Source organism: Cavia porcellus, unplaced genomic scaffold (assembly GCF_034190915.1).
Source record: "Cavia porcellus strain 051 isolate PalLab524CR breed Dunkin Hartley unplaced genomic scaffold, mCavPor4.1 scaffold_31, whole genome shotgun sequence".
Classification (NCBI taxonomy): domain Eukaryota; kingdom Metazoa; phylum Chordata; class Mammalia; order Rodentia; family Caviidae; genus Cavia; species Cavia porcellus.
The window spans coordinates 46,095,383-46,113,306 of record NW_026947514.1 but is presented as its reverse complement, the minus strand read 5'-3'; the positions used below and the strand labels follow the sequence as shown (position 1 = coordinate 46,113,306).

General features: G+C 41.0%; 1 protein-coding gene across 3 annotated transcripts in view; it reads right to left on the bottom strand.

The window, feature by feature from the left end:
- Tbpl2 (TATA-box binding protein like 2) overlaps positions 1–14,375 on the bottom strand; it is a 33,783-nt gene extending 19,408 nt beyond the window's left edge. For 2 of the 3 annotated variants that reach the window (XM_003472478.3, XM_063240799.1), the window contains exons 1-5: positions 14,115–14,375; positions 11,458–11,918; positions 10,667–10,754; positions 7,728–7,819; positions 3,689–3,856 (exon numbers count right to left, since the gene is read on the bottom strand). In XM_003472478.3, the coding sequence (XP_003472526.2) occupies positions 3,689–3,856; positions 7,728–7,819; positions 10,667–10,754; positions 11,458–11,918; positions 14,115–14,357 (1,052 nt within the window). In that variant the 5' untranslated portion in view covers positions 14,358–14,375. Of the gene's footprint in view, positions 1–3,688; positions 3,857–7,727; positions 7,820–10,666; positions 10,755–11,457; positions 11,919–13,046; positions 13,427–14,114 lie in introns of those variants that run through there. The other variant, XM_063240800.1, reaches the window with a different exon arrangement.
- Positions 14,376–17,924: the final 3,549 nt, after the last annotated feature.

The window sequence follows — 17,924 nt, the reverse complement described above, 5'->3', positions numbered from 1 at the left end:
TACCAGGGATTGAACTCACGACTGCCTGCTTGCAAGGCAGGAGCTTATGCAGCTGAGCTAAATCCCCAGCCCCTTTACATTGTCTTGATATGTTTGGTGCTATAGTATATGAAATTATACTCAAAGATTTCAAGGAAAGAGACACTATGGTAACTACTTTTATGTCAGGATATCTTGTGGTGAAACACTATTTTACTTAAATGATTATGCTTTAACCTGTGCTGTTTGTTGTTATGCCCTCTTTTATCTCAATCTCCTTTTTTTAATTATTTACTTTTTTATTTTTATCTTTTTAATTAAGGGAAAATAAATAAAAGATAGCAGGATACATTATAGTAACCCACTTTGATTTCCTATTAACTTGATTTGAAACCCTGTATTGCCCTCACCATTTTGTTTGGACTGATTTTCCCCTATTCTGCTTTGCTTGATAGTACCAAGTCTGAAAGTATAGGCAACAACTGTGAAGACAGTAAGATTCATTATGACGCCCATTCTGGTTGACTATTATCTTCTTTTAAAGTCCTGTAATGTCTCCAATGTTTTGGTTTTATTCTTTACTGTTTTGTTCAATTTTATTATATATTTTATATATAATATATATATTATATATTTTGTTCAATATTATTATAACTGATGATATAGGCAATTCTTTTTAAGATAGCAAGAGGCAGTATGGTAACCATTGTTGATCACCTTGTATTTTGTTATCTATTATGTCCATCCTCTTGATTTGACTGACTCTGTTCTGTTATGTCACATTTGGTTTTACTCTCTTCAAAAAAAGTAATAAGAACTGTGAGAGTAATAAAACCCAAAATGTGTACTTGTCATTGTAGAAAAGAAAGGAAAAGAAAGTGCTCTAAAGGATATAACTGCATATATATTTAAGTGTATAAGATAGATAACCATATTACTGAGTTTTGTTGGATCATTGAACAAAACTGTTTGCAGTCTCACTGTTTGAAAGTCCACTTTATATGCTTTAATTTTGTAACTTGAACAACTATTTCTAAGATAACAATATGTAATCTATTAACTAGTGATTTCCTGCTGTTTATTCTTTCTGAAATTCTGTATAATTTGAATTCTTTTTCTTTTTTTTTTTTTCTTTTTCTCCTTAAATAAAATTTAAAAAAAAAAGAATCGTGGAATAATTTAAGTTCATAAACCATGGCACCATTTTATTAGCAAGTCCTTCCACTATAAGCAATTGACAGTCTAAGCACAGAATAAAAGCAAACCAAAAACCAGAGATGGGGGTGTATAGCTCAGTGGCACAGTGCCGAGGCAAGATGATAGCCATGAGTTTGAGATCAGCCTGAACTTCATAGCAAGAACCTGGTCTCTAAAAACCAAAAACAGTAGAAACATGAGAAGAAAGAACTTCTCTAAAGCTGAGGCATGGGGGAATGAAGGGGAAAAAGCAAAAGCTGCATAGACTATATGTGAGAGGGTAACATTAAAAACAGATCAGTGAGGTACTCAGCAGACTCACAGAAAATATAATGATTATGATGGCAGTAAATCCATCGAGGAGCTTACAGAACACACTAACAAAAACTAGCTGAGCTGCAAAGTGTTACAAAATCATGACCAGTTGAGCAAAGAATGTTAGTCCATGAAAAAGGTCCAAACAGAAATCCAGAAGATTAAAAATTATATCAAGTATGGACAGCAGAAGTGACCAGTACGAAGATAGAATGTCAGAATTGGAAGAGATGGATGCTGTTAAAAAGCAGTTACTTAGTGATACCTTAAAAACAAGACAACATGAGAAATGGATTCAACAGTTGGTATATAATGCAGTGAGTCCCTGACTTACGAACAAGTTCTGTTCCAGGAGATTGTTCATAAGCCAGATTCATTTGTAAGTCTGACAAAGTGAGTCTTACACATCTCTGACATAAACATGTAATGCATAAAAAAAATCAAACATACAACAAAAATACTGTACATAATTTTTTACTTTTATAGTTATCTTAAGTTGGTGGTATAGTGCAGTAAAACTATAAATACACTATTTTCACCTTCGTTTCCATGGTTATTGCTTTGCACTTCCGAGCAGTCCCTTCCACAGCATAACTGCGTATTCTCTTGCTTCCAGACATCCTGTGCTCTGACTGAGCACTGTACCACGACACACTATCACCCTTCACATAGAGCACACAGCAGCACCACTGTGACAATGTCCACCAGACACATGAGCTACTTCTGCTATTTGTTCACATCTATGAATGTGCATAACACAAGGTCTGTTTGCATTTGTGAAAGTCCACAACTCCAATATTCATAAATCAGGGTCTTACTGTATAAAAAGCACTAATCTGATTAGCTGGAATAAGTAGGAAATTGGAAGGCAACACAAATGGTATAAAACTTTGTTACAGAAATGATGGCAGAAAACTTTCAAGTATTTGGAAATAATTAAACATATGGATAAATGACATATAGAACTCCAAATGTCCACATTCAAAAGAGAAGCTCTTCATGTCACATGTCTGACTATGGTCAATACCAGAAGTCCAACTCAGTGACAGAATCTTAAAAGTTGTCAGAGAAAAGCAACAAGTCACTTAGGAAGCACATCTATTCCAACAGCTGCATGACATAAACCTTAAAAGGCAAAGGAGCTTGGAGCGAAGTAAGAGATAGTAGCTTCCAACTCAGACTTATATATCCTAGAAAACTTTCTTTTAAAACTGATGAGAAATAAGGTATTTCCTTGACAAAGAGACCTCAAGAAATTCATGAGCACCAACTCGGCACTCCAAAAAATTGTTAAGGAAGTCCTAGAAAGAGTAATAAAGTCAACAATGCAAAACAAAGTCTAATAAAATCTAACAGGCAGTGGGGGCCTAGCTGGGTTAATTAAAATTTCTTGTTTTAGTTTTTGAGGAATCTGCATACTGATTTCCACAATGGTTACATGATTCTGGATTGAGTCAGGTGCCTGGCCCAACACACTCCTGGGAGTATAGGGATTTGGTTGTCTTCCCTCAGCTGCCTGCGCTGCTGTCACTGCAGACCACAGCTGGAGGGCAGCTGCAGGCAGGGAGGGCACCTGCTGTGTGGAGGGAAGTTACTGAGGCAGCTGGCAACGGTAGAGGTGCTCCTGAGGAATGCACTGAAAATGACCTTGTGGTAGACTAAGAGCTAGCCCCACAGCAATATTCCCCATCAACAAAACAAGACAACTAGAGAGGATCACACTCAGAAGACAAGCTACAGCTGTTCTTCCATCTGGTCTCCAACCCTCTTTCACCCACTGTCACTGCTTCTTACCACTCAACCTATCCCTTCTTGCCATCACCATCATTGGTCCCTATTTTATAAGTCTGTAGATCACTGGGGCCTCAACACGGGAGCCTCTAGCCAGCTGGCAGCACTGGCATCATGAATGAGTTTTGCAGGGTTGCAAATATGAGGAAGGCCTCTGTGAACAGCCCCACCAGGAATGTGGACTTGGTAAGCTGTCCAGACTGCCACCCAAGTGAGGTATAAGGCAAAAGTGTAAAAGACAGGTCATGGAGGAATGGGTGAGGGCCTGCATCCTAGCCCTCTGATCTACTGTCCCTCTCCCATTCTCTTCTAAGTTAATCACATTTTCTTAAAAATACTCCATACAATTAGCCCATAGTGTAACTTCAACACCTTATGACACGGAGCCGAGTCTGCTAACTCATACCTGCTGAACTGCTGGTGAGTGAGCACCAGGCCCTCCAGCCTGATGGAAAACCTCACATCGCAGCTTCCAACCATGTTCTGAATTTTAAAATCGAGGAATCTGGCAGGGAAGCCCAGCTTCTGCACCACACGAGCATACTTTCTTGCTGCCAGCCGAGACTGTTCTTCACTGAGGGAGGGCAGACAAACAGGATTAAAGACATTTTGACCACCACATCTCCCACCACTCCTTATACCAACATCACCCTTCTGGTTGTGTTTTCACTGTTTGCACCATGTTCACCACTGTGCAGTTTATGGCTCTGTGAGAAGGATCTTCCTCCCACGTCTTTGGCCCTAGCATCCTGAGGTCTGCTACAGTGTAAATGGTTGAACCATAAACCTAATTTGTCATTTTCACACATAAGGTGCTTTCACATGAGTGTTGATAAAGTGGATTGTTCCAGTATTGGCAATGTATGTTCTAAGGCAGGAGCAGTATCTGGCAATCTGTTAGGAAGGCCAAGCTTCACCTCAGACCACAGATGCTGTGGGGTAGAGCCTGTCAAGCAGAAGTTAACAAGCCCACTAGATGTTTCTAATGCTCACTGAAGATGGAGAACCATTTATTGTCTAAAAAATATTCTACTAATGTGAAGAGACAAAAACAAAAAAATGCACACAAAAGTTTCACAAAGAAAGATATATATGTGCTGAGTGGCACAAATGTTAAAACAATTTTTTAAAATACATCAAAATCTCCCCAATTTTTTTCTTCTTTCTTAAATGCTATGGGAAATTGAACCCAGGGAGCCCTGAGCTACATCGCCAACCCATTTTATTTTGAAACACAGTCTTCTAAGTGGCCCAGCTGGCCTTTGATTTGCAATCCTCCTGCCTCAGCCTCCCAAGTAGCTGGGATAACAAGTGTGCTCAGTTGTATTCAGATTTTCTCACACATCTGCATAAAGACAAAGCACATCTAATTTTGTGGCTATGTTCTTCAAGCAGTTATCCATCCTAACACCAAATCCACATCAGAGAATGTGAACTGTGAGATATGAGGTTGCATTTTCATTGGCTCCTTTCCACTGTGACTAGTAAAATACAGCACGAGCAGCTAGGTTGTCTCTCAGCGGCAACACCTGGGGCTGAAGCAGAACCATCACAGTCTCCCTGAACAGGGCATCAATCAGAAACTCCTGTGTCTAAAGCCAGTTTGAACCTGCTTGTCCAGACCACACAAAGTGTGTGATTCTGATCCAGACCTTCCCCAGCACACTGCTAGTCTCTTGCCCTTATTACCCATGTACTTCCCTTCTCTCTCACCACATCTAACTCCTTAAATGTCCTTAGCAGGACCCCATCCCCAAGCTGGCAATAAACAGCTTCCATTTAGAAAAACTGGCCTATTATATTTTCCATAATGTTAATCAATTCAAGTTACAAGAATTTACATAGTTCTGTAGTTTTGGGGGATATCAACTGTGAAGACTACACAGAAGTTCCTATGGAAACAACCAATAGATGAAAGTTCACATTCAGGTTCAAACATTAGAAAATTAGATTGCAAAATCTAACAAATGTTAGAAAATTAGATTGAAAATCTTGAAGTCTCATCCGCAACAGTAATATCTACTTAGGATATTGCACTTTTCCTAAGCAATCACAACAGTCTTCACTTTTGCTATGAGGACTAAGTTTAGTTAAGCTTTTAGCAATAATACTGGTTATCTCTTTTACTAACTACATTCTCACAACTAACTATCCAAACTCAAGAGCCAAACAGATTTAGATAACAGATATCTATACTTATATAAACTCAGTATGTAAGCTTTTACAATTGGTTTGCAGGAACAAAATTCAAGTAGGAAAATATACTCATGAATGTATATGTATAATATAAGCATATTTTACAGTGAAAGTTAAATAATAAATCTACAATTTAGCTACCTGTTGCACAACTAATCCAACTTTACATATTGTGAACATTGTTCCAACTTAGTTTACATGTATACACAGCTGATATAATTTTTACTTTATGGCTTAAAAATCAAAACCCTATGGCTGGATATTTAATTTGGTTTTCCCTAATTTTAAACAATGCTGAAATGAATATCCTTGCACATATCTTGCACAACTATCTAATAATCACTTAAAACAGAGATTTCTTGGATTAAGGATCAAAAGAGAAAGCCAAGAAATCTGTTCAGATACATTTAAATAATTTGATATGTAACAACTGTGTGGGCAGGTGGGGATAGGATCAGAACAGATTCTTCTATAAAGGCACTAGGCAATGACTTTGGCTTGAAAACAATTCATTTGTGTTACACTGAAGTAAAATTCTAGACTTGCTCTATCCAATTAGTTTGAATTAAATTAAAATTTAAGGGAAATTAAATTTTCAGTCCCTAGGTTGTGTTTGCTGTATTTGTAGTGCTCATTAGTATTCATGGCATCCTGTGAGTCAGCATAGATATAGAACATTTCCACCCTCCAGAGCATGCACTAGATGAATCAAAACACCAACTATTCTTTCCTCAATACAAAGGAGAATCTGAAAAAGACCAGGAAAACATCTAGAAGTCAATATCTATATAAGTTATGCAAGGGAAATATCTTCCTAAGCATAAATCAGATGTAGAAACCATGAAGAAAAAAATCATATATATTGACTATATAACCAAAAATTTATGTTTTAAACAGAGTCATTACAAAACAATAAATAGTAAGCCACAGGAATATTTACAGCATAAAATTATAAAACTTAAATGCACTGGGTATGGTGGCATATAACTATAGTTCCAGTAAGGCTGAGGCAGAAGGGTCATGAGTTTGAGCTACAACTTAGTGACCTAGCAAGACTTTGTCTCAATATAATAAATAAGGCTGGGAATGTAACTCAGTGCAAAGGACTTATGTTCATTCCTCAGTGCTGAGATAAAAATGAATATTAAATGTGAAAAGTTACTAACAGTCAGGTATGGTGGCACATGCCTGTAATCCCAGCACTTAGGAGGCTGATGCAGGAAGATTGCTGCAAGTTTGAGGTCAGCCTGGGCTTCAGAGTCAGTTAATGGGCCAGTCTGAATTACATAGCAAGACTGTCTAAAAAAAGTTACTAACGAAATACAAGTATCTCCATAGAATACTGGGCAAAAGACATAGTAAGCAAAATTTGCATATGAACAGATACATAAATCTCACTGGTAATTAAGGCAATGTAAATTAAAACAACATAAACTGTCAATCAAATTGCCAAATATAAATGTGTTGTTGGGTTTTTGTTTCTTTTTTTTATACTAGGTGTCAAACTCAGGGCTTTTGCACTAAGCTACAACCCTAGTAGTTCTGTAAGTTTTTACTATGAGACACAATCTTCAACTTGTTATAACTTTGAAAAATTGGGCTTGAACTTGCCTCAGCCTCCCAGAATGCTAGAATTACATGGCAGACTATAAATGATGAAACCAGCCAGTGTTCATAGAAGAAAATGAATCCAGTGCACCGGTGCACAGCTGAGGATAAACTGGCACAACCTTCAGCCAGATGGCTCGCTACTCATTTCTGACACTGATAAGGAGAGCAGCTCTCCTGTGTGCTTGGTGGTGTGAGAACAAGATGCAGCGCTGGGCCTCAGCCTTGCAGGAGATACAGGAAAGACAGTCTTTTCAAAGATTCCTCCTGGGCCCAGACGCAGGAAGTTCTATCCACAGATCCGCAAAGAGGAAAACCCACAGTAACAATTTTTTCACTTACAATGTGCTTTTATTCTACAACTTCTCAAAGTTATAACATGCTTTGTTATTATGGAAGGTTTTTTAAAATTGTAATTCACCTTAAAAAGTTATAATAGCCCAGGTACCTCTCCTTGGTTTAACAAAAGAGCTGTAAGGTATGGGGTATATAACTCATTATTATAAGATTGAGTGATTTTAACTCACAAATTGGCATTTCATGAAGCTATTGTTTCTACTCTATGCTTTCAAATAATGATGCCATTTTCTTTGCTTTCACAGTGAATGCTTGTCTGGTAAAGTCTGGGTGCTCCTCCATACCTTTTGGCTCCCGTGCAGACCATTTTCCCAGAACTGAAGATGAGGGCTGTAGTTCTGGGCTCTCGGATCCTCATGATGACAGCAGCAAACCTCTATGCAAGGACACCAAGAGGGAAACAATGCAGAAGCTCAGAGAGAACCAGCCTCTGTTAGGAATTAACACTGATCCATCTGAAAAGCCAGGCTGAACAGGAAGACAGTCTGAAGAAGCTGAGATTGGATAAGAAAGCCAACAAGTGTCTGCATCTATTCTCTCCATGTTAATGGAAATGATTATGGTTCTAAAGTATAATTTTAATAACAAGTAAAAGCAATTTTTTATTTTTAGTGTTTATTATAAAAAATGTGGAACATACAGAAGTCAAGAGAATAGCATAATGAATCCCCAGGTCCCATCACCTACTCCACAGTAGAAGCACCATGTCTGAAAGTGTAAGTAAAAATAATTTTAACAGCTAAAATTTGAGTATGTATTATGCTGCAGATTTTTTTTTTTGGTACCAGAGATCGAACCAGAGATTGTACTTGCCAGGCAGGCACTCATGCTGCTGAGCTATATCCCTGGCCTCTATGGTGCAGATCCTGTCCTAAGAACTTTGCTGGGTTTTTTTCTCATTTATCCTCTTGGGAGGATAATTTGAGTTATCCCTTCTTAGTGTACATAAAGTTAAGTAGTTATTTAACCTCTAACATTACACAAGAAATGGTAAAGTCAGGACACAAAACCCCAACTATTCAGACTGTTGCATCGTTGGGCTTCCTTTTAGAGAACTCTCAAGACTCTAGAAAGTAGCAAACAAAACTCAGAACAGAGGGGCTGGGGATTTAGCTCAGCGGCATAAGCACCTGCCTTGCAAGCAGGTGGTCGTGAGTTCGATCCCTGGTACCGATAAAAATGAAAAAGACAAAAAAAAGAAAAAAACCTCAGAACACAGTGCATACAGTGACAGGCATGCTGAAGATGAAGGGGAAAGCTGCTCTGTCAAGTGCTTTGCACAGTAATTCTCAAAGTGTGGTCCCCAGCCCAGCAGCAGAGCAAGCCTTCCAGGTGCTGCTGCAGGACCTGAGTGCTGAGCACCACCGGTCCACCACACTGAAGTCATTAAATGACCCAGCGCTCCTCACTGTCTGTCAAAGACATTCTTCACTAGGTCTCCTCCCTGCAACCAGCTGGGAATGGAACTGGAATGGGTACTATGTAAGAACAGACAATTGTTCTGTGCTACTTCACAAAATCATGGATCACTTTATGGTTAAACAGCAATTTCAGATTAAAATATAATCAGATACAGGATCCTGAATCAGCACTACACAGAGCTGACCATGTTCTATTAATGTTTTACAAGAATGTACTAAAAGATAACCTCACCTGATACTCATTTTGTTAAATTCTTAAAGCAGCTTAGATGCCATGCCAGAATTCCTCTGAGTGTTAAGCACAAGCTCAGAACCTGTGGCCCCCACAGACACACTAAGGAAAGGCAAATGAAATGCAGGCTCAGGGTAATGGAGAATATGCTTGAGATGCTGGTCGCTCAACACAGTGACCAACCATTGCTGCCACCGTAAGACTTCTAGCTCATTACTGTGTTTCTGTCCTTCTCACAGCCAGAAATATGAACTGTGTAAAAAAGGAAAGCTATATTGTTTGAGAGACTTTAAATTTAGATGTCAGTGTCAATACCACCGAAACAGTGAAAACAAATTCTTAATCCAAAAGGAGTTGATGCCAAGATTCCTACAACTATGATCCTGGAAGTGCTTCCCAACCTGCACTAAGCCAGTGAACATCTCCCAAAGGACTGGGCCATGCTCACCTTTGCACCCCAGCTTGAGTCCTGACAAATCACTACATAGTAACTGATTTAACAAATCCCTCGCAAGACACGAAGACTACATCTTATCAAACTTTGTGGAGGAAAAAAAAAAACCCTGATCTTACCTTAGCAATTACAATTTAAACAATTTAGGTTTCTCAATTAAGACAATTTGCAAAAAGTGTCAACTAGGTGAGACAACATTTAGAAACAAGTAGTTTCAGCAAGATGATGGCATTTTAAGAAAGCCAGGGACTCAATATGCTAAAAAGTAGTCATACTGGAAGATCTTCACTAGGAAAAATCTTAATTTTATTATTTATTTTTTGGATTTTTGAGACAGGGTCAGGCTGGTCCTGACTTCATTGCACAACACAAAATGACCTCAAACTTGTAGTGATCCTCCTAACTCAGCTTCATGAGTGCTGGGATTACGGGTGTATGCCACCATGTCCAGCTGTTTTAAAAAAAATTAAGTTTAGGGGTACACATAAGGTATACAAATGATTACACTCATTATAGGGAACTTGTACTCTCCTCCCCTCCCTTCAACCCCTCTTCCCATCCTTTACAAAGGTTTTGTTTCCATTTGTTCTCTCTTTCCTCATCATTTTTATTCTTTTTCCCCCAACCCAGCTCCCCTTTTGAACATTTTCTATTTCACAATATCTATTATACATTTTGATTCCCCATTTAAACTTTCAGTTTCTCACATCAGAGAAACAATGTGGTGTTTACACGTGTGTCTGATTTATTTCACTTGAGAAATGGCCTCAGGATGTATCTGGTTAGCTAAAAATGTCTCCAACTTATCCTTTTTTATAGCAGGGTAGTACTCCATTGTATTAAAAAAAAACCTCACATGTTCTTTATCCATTTGTCAGTTGATATACAGCTTTTTAAAAAAAAAACTTAATTTTAAAAACTACTAAAATACTGATTAATTTGGCACAAATGAAATTATTTCTTATAACTTCAAAACAGAAAGTAGTTAAACTTTTATATTGTCAAAACATTTCACTAAAAATTTTTTAAAGAAAAAAAAGAATGAATCAATATCGTAATCATGGGAAGTAAATTTAAAGAAAAGTGAATTGTTGAAAAGATACTGAAAAGTCCTACCTTCGGGTTATATTCTGCATTTTTGGCGTGCAAAGCTATTTTCTTCAGATCCAATTTACAGGCCAGGTTCACAGTGGAAACTATATTCCTGAAGGAATAAATATATTTAGAAAACTACACAGGATAGAATTTAAAAAGACAGAAACCTCTTAGCTCCCTTATTTCATGGGTTATACCCTAGCCACTTTCTGGAGGGAGCATTCTTCTCAGTGTGAAACACAGAGTAACTTCTACTTCCTGCTGTGTATGTAAAAAGTAAAAAAAAGAAGAAAAGAAATGAAAAGAAAAAAAGAAAAAAAACCACAGAGTAACATGGTCTTAGGTAAGGTGTGAAATCCCAATGACAAAACAGTTGTTTTTAATTTCATGACCAAAATTAAGTTTTAAATTAAAAAAAAACTATGCCTCAAAATAGAAACACAATTCTTAATCAAGCTGCAAATCAAATTCCATTTTATCTCTTTACATCTTTTGTGTTTACCCAACCCTAACAACAATTTTCAGCAACTGCAGTGATGTAGTATAAACAAGTAACTCTTCAGAATGTTCTATTGATTCCTCACTCTCTTAAAGGTTCAAGAATTTGTGCTTCATTTTATAAATAAGCACACTTATAAAATGATAACCCATTAAGAACCGAAAATAATGAATTCAGAAATTCTCTTTACATGATTACACTGAAATTAGTCATCATCACATTCAGGAATATAAAATGTGCACCCCTCAATTTAAAGACAATGCAGTGCAAACATAGATAATTAAAGGGGGCCGAGTCAAGGACAGACACTCACTGCAGCTGAGGCACAATGCCGGAGCACTCCGAGGCTGGGGCCACTGGTGTCATGGGGGCGATGGACAGTGGCAAGGTGTGGGGGCTTGGGTTTTCAGGTGAGGGCAGGGCAGAGTCAGCGGGACCCGGGCACAGGTGTGCTTGGGGATTTGATAAACTGCTGCCTTGAAAGCCCAGCTCAACATCCTGTTTGCTAAGTAATGGCAATTTATTTTGATGATTTTGAGTTCTGCTATTTTCTTCAGTTTCATGCTGGCTTTTAATGACAGTGTGGTTTCTATTTTCTTGAGTCAGTTCATCTGGCAGGAAGATAAGATCCACAGAGGAGAAATCATCAGATGTTTCTTTGATTTCTTCAAGATGCGACTCCAAAGTCATCTCTGGATTGGATGGATTAGGTGTATACACATCATAGGGCACAAATGGGCTGAACAGAGGAGACAAGGCTGGGACAAGGCCATCCTATGCAGGTCCCCGAAGAGACAAACAACAAAAATGACAACAACAACAACAAAATAGTGTTACACCAAACGGATACCATGCTGGTGGCACACAGTGCATTAAGGCAGAGCCAGCTCGAGGTTGCTCATGTTCATACCTTACCGCTTCCTACGAAGTCCCATGAGAATCATTAGTGTTATGGCACATTGCATAGAAACCGGAAAAGTGTGTTTTTAAATGTAGAGAAGACATGTGTCACAAAATGCTTTTCCTACTTGCATGACATCCCTAATAACTCGCCACTTAATTCAATTTTGTAAAAGGCAATTCACTGTTACATAATTATAAATTCAATTGATTTATTTAAATAATTTTTACATTTCTTTTATTTATTTATTTATTGGTACTGAGAATCAAACTCAGGGCCTTGCACAATCCCCAACCCTACATTCACATTTTAGAAGAAAAAAATATGTGAAATTAAGATTCAGTCTTGAATGCTAATATTTAAAGTGATCCTGCATCGTTTTTTTTTTCCAGTCAAAGGAGAGATTGAAAAAAAAAACATTTTAGTTATACGAATTTATGACAGGAAGAAAGTAATTAAATTTAAATGTTAAGAGTAGTTTGGGTAGAGTGCTCATATTAGCATGCATAAAGCTCTGGGTTCAATCCCCAGCAGCACAAAGGCAAATGAAGAAAACGTTCACACCAGAGGTGGTGGTATTTGTCTGGGAGAAAGGGTGAGCCCAGAGAATCCCAAATTTAAGCACAGTGTGTGCAGTTTAGAAACTTAGCAAGAACTCATCTTAAAAAAAAAAAAAAAAAAAAAAAAAAAAAGCTTTTCTTTGTTACGGGAGATCGAACTCATGACTTCATGTTTACCAAGTAAGCACTTAAGCCGCTGAGCTAAACCCCCGACCAAAAAATGTTTTCTTAAGGGCTGGACATGCACCTTGGTGCAAAGGCCCTACTTTCAGTCCCTGGTACCACAAAATGGGGAAAAAAAAAAAAAGTTTAAGTCAAAGTATAGCATTTCCGGTTCAGAGGGTGACACAGTGGAGACATGGGGCGCCCCAGGGAAGCACCTTCAGTGAAATTCTGGATTTTATCATTGAAAAACCGTCTCCTTGCTATGTGCATTATCACCTGTTTCCTTTCAGCTGTGCCTCCTGGCCAGACCTGCATCCTGGGAACTCAGCTGTCTATACAACCCAACCAGCCGGGTTCTGCTGAGTTTTTTGACTTTTCCAAACCCAGCAGAGGACAGGTGACCAGTTGCTCAAAAGAAAATTCTTAGAAACACGGGATTTAACTTGGAAGTGTGTCCTCAGAGGCTCCCTCAGCTTCACTCAGTGGCGGGGTTGTCCTCGGGGTCACTCTCCTCTTCGCATCAACATCAGCTAAACACAGAGCTGTCATCCCAGACAACTCGGCAAGCGCTCGCCCTGGGCGCAGGCCTGGCGCTCCTGTGCCACGCCGGGGCTGCACCAAGGGCGCTGCGCGCGGCTCTGTGGCGCCCTCGCCTGCCTTGACCCGCGGTCTGCAGGGTCTCCACGCGCATGCACTTGTAAGATCCGCGCACGCCATGCCCCACCCGGCCTAAAGGTGCCCCAGCCTGAGCCTCGGTCCTGCTTCCAGGGTCCTGTGGCCTAGATTTCAGGCTGCTCCTCGCGCCCTATGACCCACCCCTTACCACAAACCCTCATCCAAAAACAGTGGCTCTTTGGCCCTTTTTTGAAGACACTGATCTTTCTTCCAACCGGAGACGCAAAGGTTTGAGACAACGGTCTGGAGCCTGCGCAGCCGAGGGGCCCGCGCATGCGGTCTTGTCGCTGAGGCAGGAGGGTCTCTCGAGCCAGGATCAGGACCATCTGGCGTCAGACTGGCTGTTTGTCTCAAAATGTTGAAAAAGGCTCTAGGTGAAAGCCACGGGTTCAATTCCCAATATCTAATTGAGAGCTAACTGGAAGAAGCCTCAGGTGCCTCTTGTCGCCTCTTACAACCCCAAACCCCATGTGACCGTTTCTCCAACTGTCCTGCCGCCTAGCCTCGTCCTCTGGTACCGGGGTTCTCACGCTGGCACATCTGAGCCTACAGCGGGGGACAGCGGGGCTGGGACCAAGAGGGGGGAACCAGGACCAGGGCGCCCATTTGGGTACACGCGTGTGGAACTGGAGTCACCCAGCTCGGGTCGCCCGCGGCTCCCAGACTGACCTGGGTGGCGCACTGGTCCAAATAAAGCTCCAGGCAGGGCGCCCGCTCCATGGCCACGGAAGGGTGCAGTTGCCCTTTATCCACAGCGCGCTTTATCCGCGGCGGCCCGGCTGATCCCAAACAGCTGAGCTCCTCTGGGCCCACGAGGCTGATTTTCTTTAGTGCTTCCAAGGCTGGCTTTGCCCACAAGGGCAGGTGCTGGCCCGGCAGCATGGCGAGGCTGGGGTTCCAGCTTGTCAGCATGTAGTGACTTGGGGCCTTGCCACTTGGTCGGTGTGGTGTTCTCCTGTCCTCACTGCCAATCACAGACTTCACCTAAAGTCACCCGCGACAGAAAAACCTAATGTGTCCTGCCAGGCAAGTCCAAGGTTTGTGTTTGTTTCCCGGTACCAAAACAAAAAATAAAAGGCCAGTGGGCTCCGCGGCTCCCTCCTGCCCGCGTTCTCCCTGAGGACGGGGTTCTGATCTTCCTGCCCTCTCCACAACCTCGGTGGGCAAAGGGCACTATCCTAGGACCTGGCCTGAGATACAGAGAAACAGCCCTAAGGAATGGGTCACAAAAGGAATCATGCAAAACTTTTAATCAAGAATAAAGAGAACACTTCGATAACCTAGAATTGTACTCGATGTCATGTAATTTAAGTTAGTGGTTTATTTTTAATGAGATAGCCTACCTATTAGCATGACACATGCCTCAGTAGATGGATAACTATTGGCTCTCAGTTTTGTTATCAGACTGTTTGGGACATAATTGCGTCTTTCAATGCCACAGGCTGAAGCCCTAAGCCAGTGTGACAGGTGTTGTATAAGAAGAGAAAGTTTGGACACACAGAGGCACCCCCACCACACATGTGCAGAGCAGAAGGCCACACGGGCCCAGAGAAGGCAGCAGCCAGGGGTCAGGGAGTGCTGCAACCCCCTGACCTTGACTTGGACTGCACACTGTCAGCAGGAGTACTTGTCCTGAGGTCTCCAGGAGGTGGCATTGTGCTATAAACCAACTACAACACAGATTTATTACGGGGTACCCTCCCCTGCTCTGCCCCTGCACATCTTCCCCAGTTGGTGAACAGTAATCCATCAAGTGCTACTTGATCTTGCAGCTGTTATGAGGTCCCTAGTCAGCCCAGGTTGGAAAAGAGATCATGCTGACTCAGCCTGCCTGACCAGGCCAGTCTTCAGCAGGGATGGTTCTCTGCCTGCAAGGGAGAGGCAAAGCACAAGGTGAATCTACCTGCAAAACACTGTTTCTTCTGGCTCTCTTTTTTCCCCTTAGTTTGGGGTTTTGTTTTGTTTTTTAGTTAGAGTCTCATTATGTAGTTCAGACTGGCCTTGAACTTGCAGTGATCCTCTGGCCTCAGTTTCCCAAGTGCTGGGATTACAGGCATTTGCCACCTCACCTAGCTTGGTTATCAGTTTTGATTCTGACTTATTTTTGCTTTGAAATTTATAGTTTGTCAAAAACACACCATAAAACTTTATCCAAAAGTTCCAATTTGTTTTGTTTTTGCTTTTTTGAGGCCAGTATAGAGACTGGCCTCAAACTCGCTAAGTAGCTCAAGCTGGCCTCAAACTCACAGCAATCCACCTGCCTTGGTTTCCTGAGCACTGGGATTACAGGCATGCACCACCACAACTAGCCTCCAATTTTTTTAAATTTACTATTGTAAAGACTGAGTATGTGTAAACTTTTACCAAGCACTTACATGTAGAAAATATCTTTTCTTTCATTTATTGCTATAATATCTATAAGTGAATAATGTCAAGTGAATTATTTCTACATTCATGAAGGGTTTTTTTTGACAGTAGGGATTGAACCCAAGCCCTTTGCCCCTTAAAAAAATTTTTTTTAAATTTTAGAGTTCTGCTAAGGCACTGAGTTGTTAGGCTGAGTTCAAACCTGTGATCTTCCTGCCTCAGTCTCCCAGATGCTAGGATTACAGGCAAGTGCCACTAGTCTTAGCTACAAAGGGTCTTTGAGAAGTCAATTCTGTGGAAAACGTGGCTTTTATCCCTCATGATAGGAAGTGTTAAAATAAGGTTTTGGACTGATTCCTGCCTGCAACACCAATTCTCTAATCAGAGGGAAGCCAGGGAAGCGTGCCAGAGAGACCTCAGTCAGTGCTCAGAGAAATTGACCTAGAAGAGCCACTCAGAGTGCAAAGGCCTCACTAAACTGAGTGCATAGATCCTAGAAGCCCTCTCCTCCTCCAAGGCAGAAGGGCAACTCGGCCTGGACTCCTGGCTAAAGCCACACAAAACCTCTTCAGAGCAGCACAAACAGCAGAGGACCCAGGGGACCAGGACCCCTCAAGCAAAGAAGTGTGACCACTTGGCACTTTTCAGCATGTAGCTTATTTTTATCTCAGGAACACTATGAACCAGTTTTAGACTTCCAAGAAAAAGGTGAAGTAGTGAATAGCAGAGAAAAGCCTCTCTGAGATATGGTGTGCACACGTTGTCATATAGCAACATGAGGAAGAGGAGGAGGAGGGAAATGGGTCCTCAAGACCCAGGAATGATCCAAAGGGTGAATTGAAGCCTAAAAGGGAGAGCAGAGAGAGAAACTTCAGCAAAAAAGGAGAACACTGGCAGGACTTTCTCCTTGAGATTAGACTTACTGTGTAGGAGGGGTGGTTTAAACCTGCAGATGCAAGAAGTTTGACTAACAGTGCAGGCCACAGCAGCTTGACTGACTGGGAGGGAGGCCGTGCAAAGAAATACAGTGCACGCCACAGTAGCTTGACTGATCCCTGCGCTGCTGCCTCTGGCACCTCCAGGCCGCCGGCAAGACCTGTCACCGTGGGCCCATCAGAGGCTGGAGAAGCAGAGCGACTGGGTGCCCACTGGCTGCCCCCACCTCTGCCTCTGCTGCCGCCGCCACTGATCCAGAAGGGAGGCCACTGCCAATGCCTGGAGGGAGTGCAGGCCACAGTAGCTTGACTGATACAGAGAGGAGGGGCCAGCATATGCTGTCCCGGTCTGCAACCCCCTAGCACATGGTAGTGCAAAGGGTCATCTAGCTAGTGCACTTCAGAACTGTAACCAACAAAGAAAGAAACTGGGGCCTCCTGGAAGAAGCAAAAAAGATGGGAAGAGGAAGCAACAACAAAAACTCCCCAGGTCCCAACCCTGAGAACATTGACCCAGGACAGGTAAATACAAAGGAGAATGAGAACAGCAAACATGCAATATCAGACAGGGCACCAGTGGACATAAAGAGATATATTCAGGACCTCTTAGATGAGTTCAAAAGTGAAATATTTAGCCAAATAAAGCAAGATATAAGAAGATTAATAAAAGAGATACTAAGCAGCCCTCAAGCAGACACAGATGGAAGAAGGGAGTAACTCAAACAAAGGAAAGAACCATTTGATGAAGAATATAAAAAATATAGAATACCTGAAGCAGATTCAAAGAGATTACCAGGAAATTAAAAACTCTATGGAAAGATGGCAAATCAGCTTGAAAGAAACTAAGGATAGATTATCCAGACTGGAGAACAATGTGGGAGTATGAAAGGGAAAATTTTAAAAGAATAATAGGAAACAAGCAATAACAATACAAAGGCTAGAAGATGACAAAAGGATCTATAACTTGAGAATAAAGAATGTGAATGAAGAAGCAGGGGTACAAACAAAGGAACTACAAAGGTTATTCTCAGAAATAATTAAGGAAAACTTCCCAAACATAGGAAAAGGAAATGATATTCTGATATATGAGGCATACAGAACTCCAACCACCTACAACCAAAACAGAGCTACACCCAGGCATATAATAATCAAGATCCCAGAAATTCAATATAAGAAC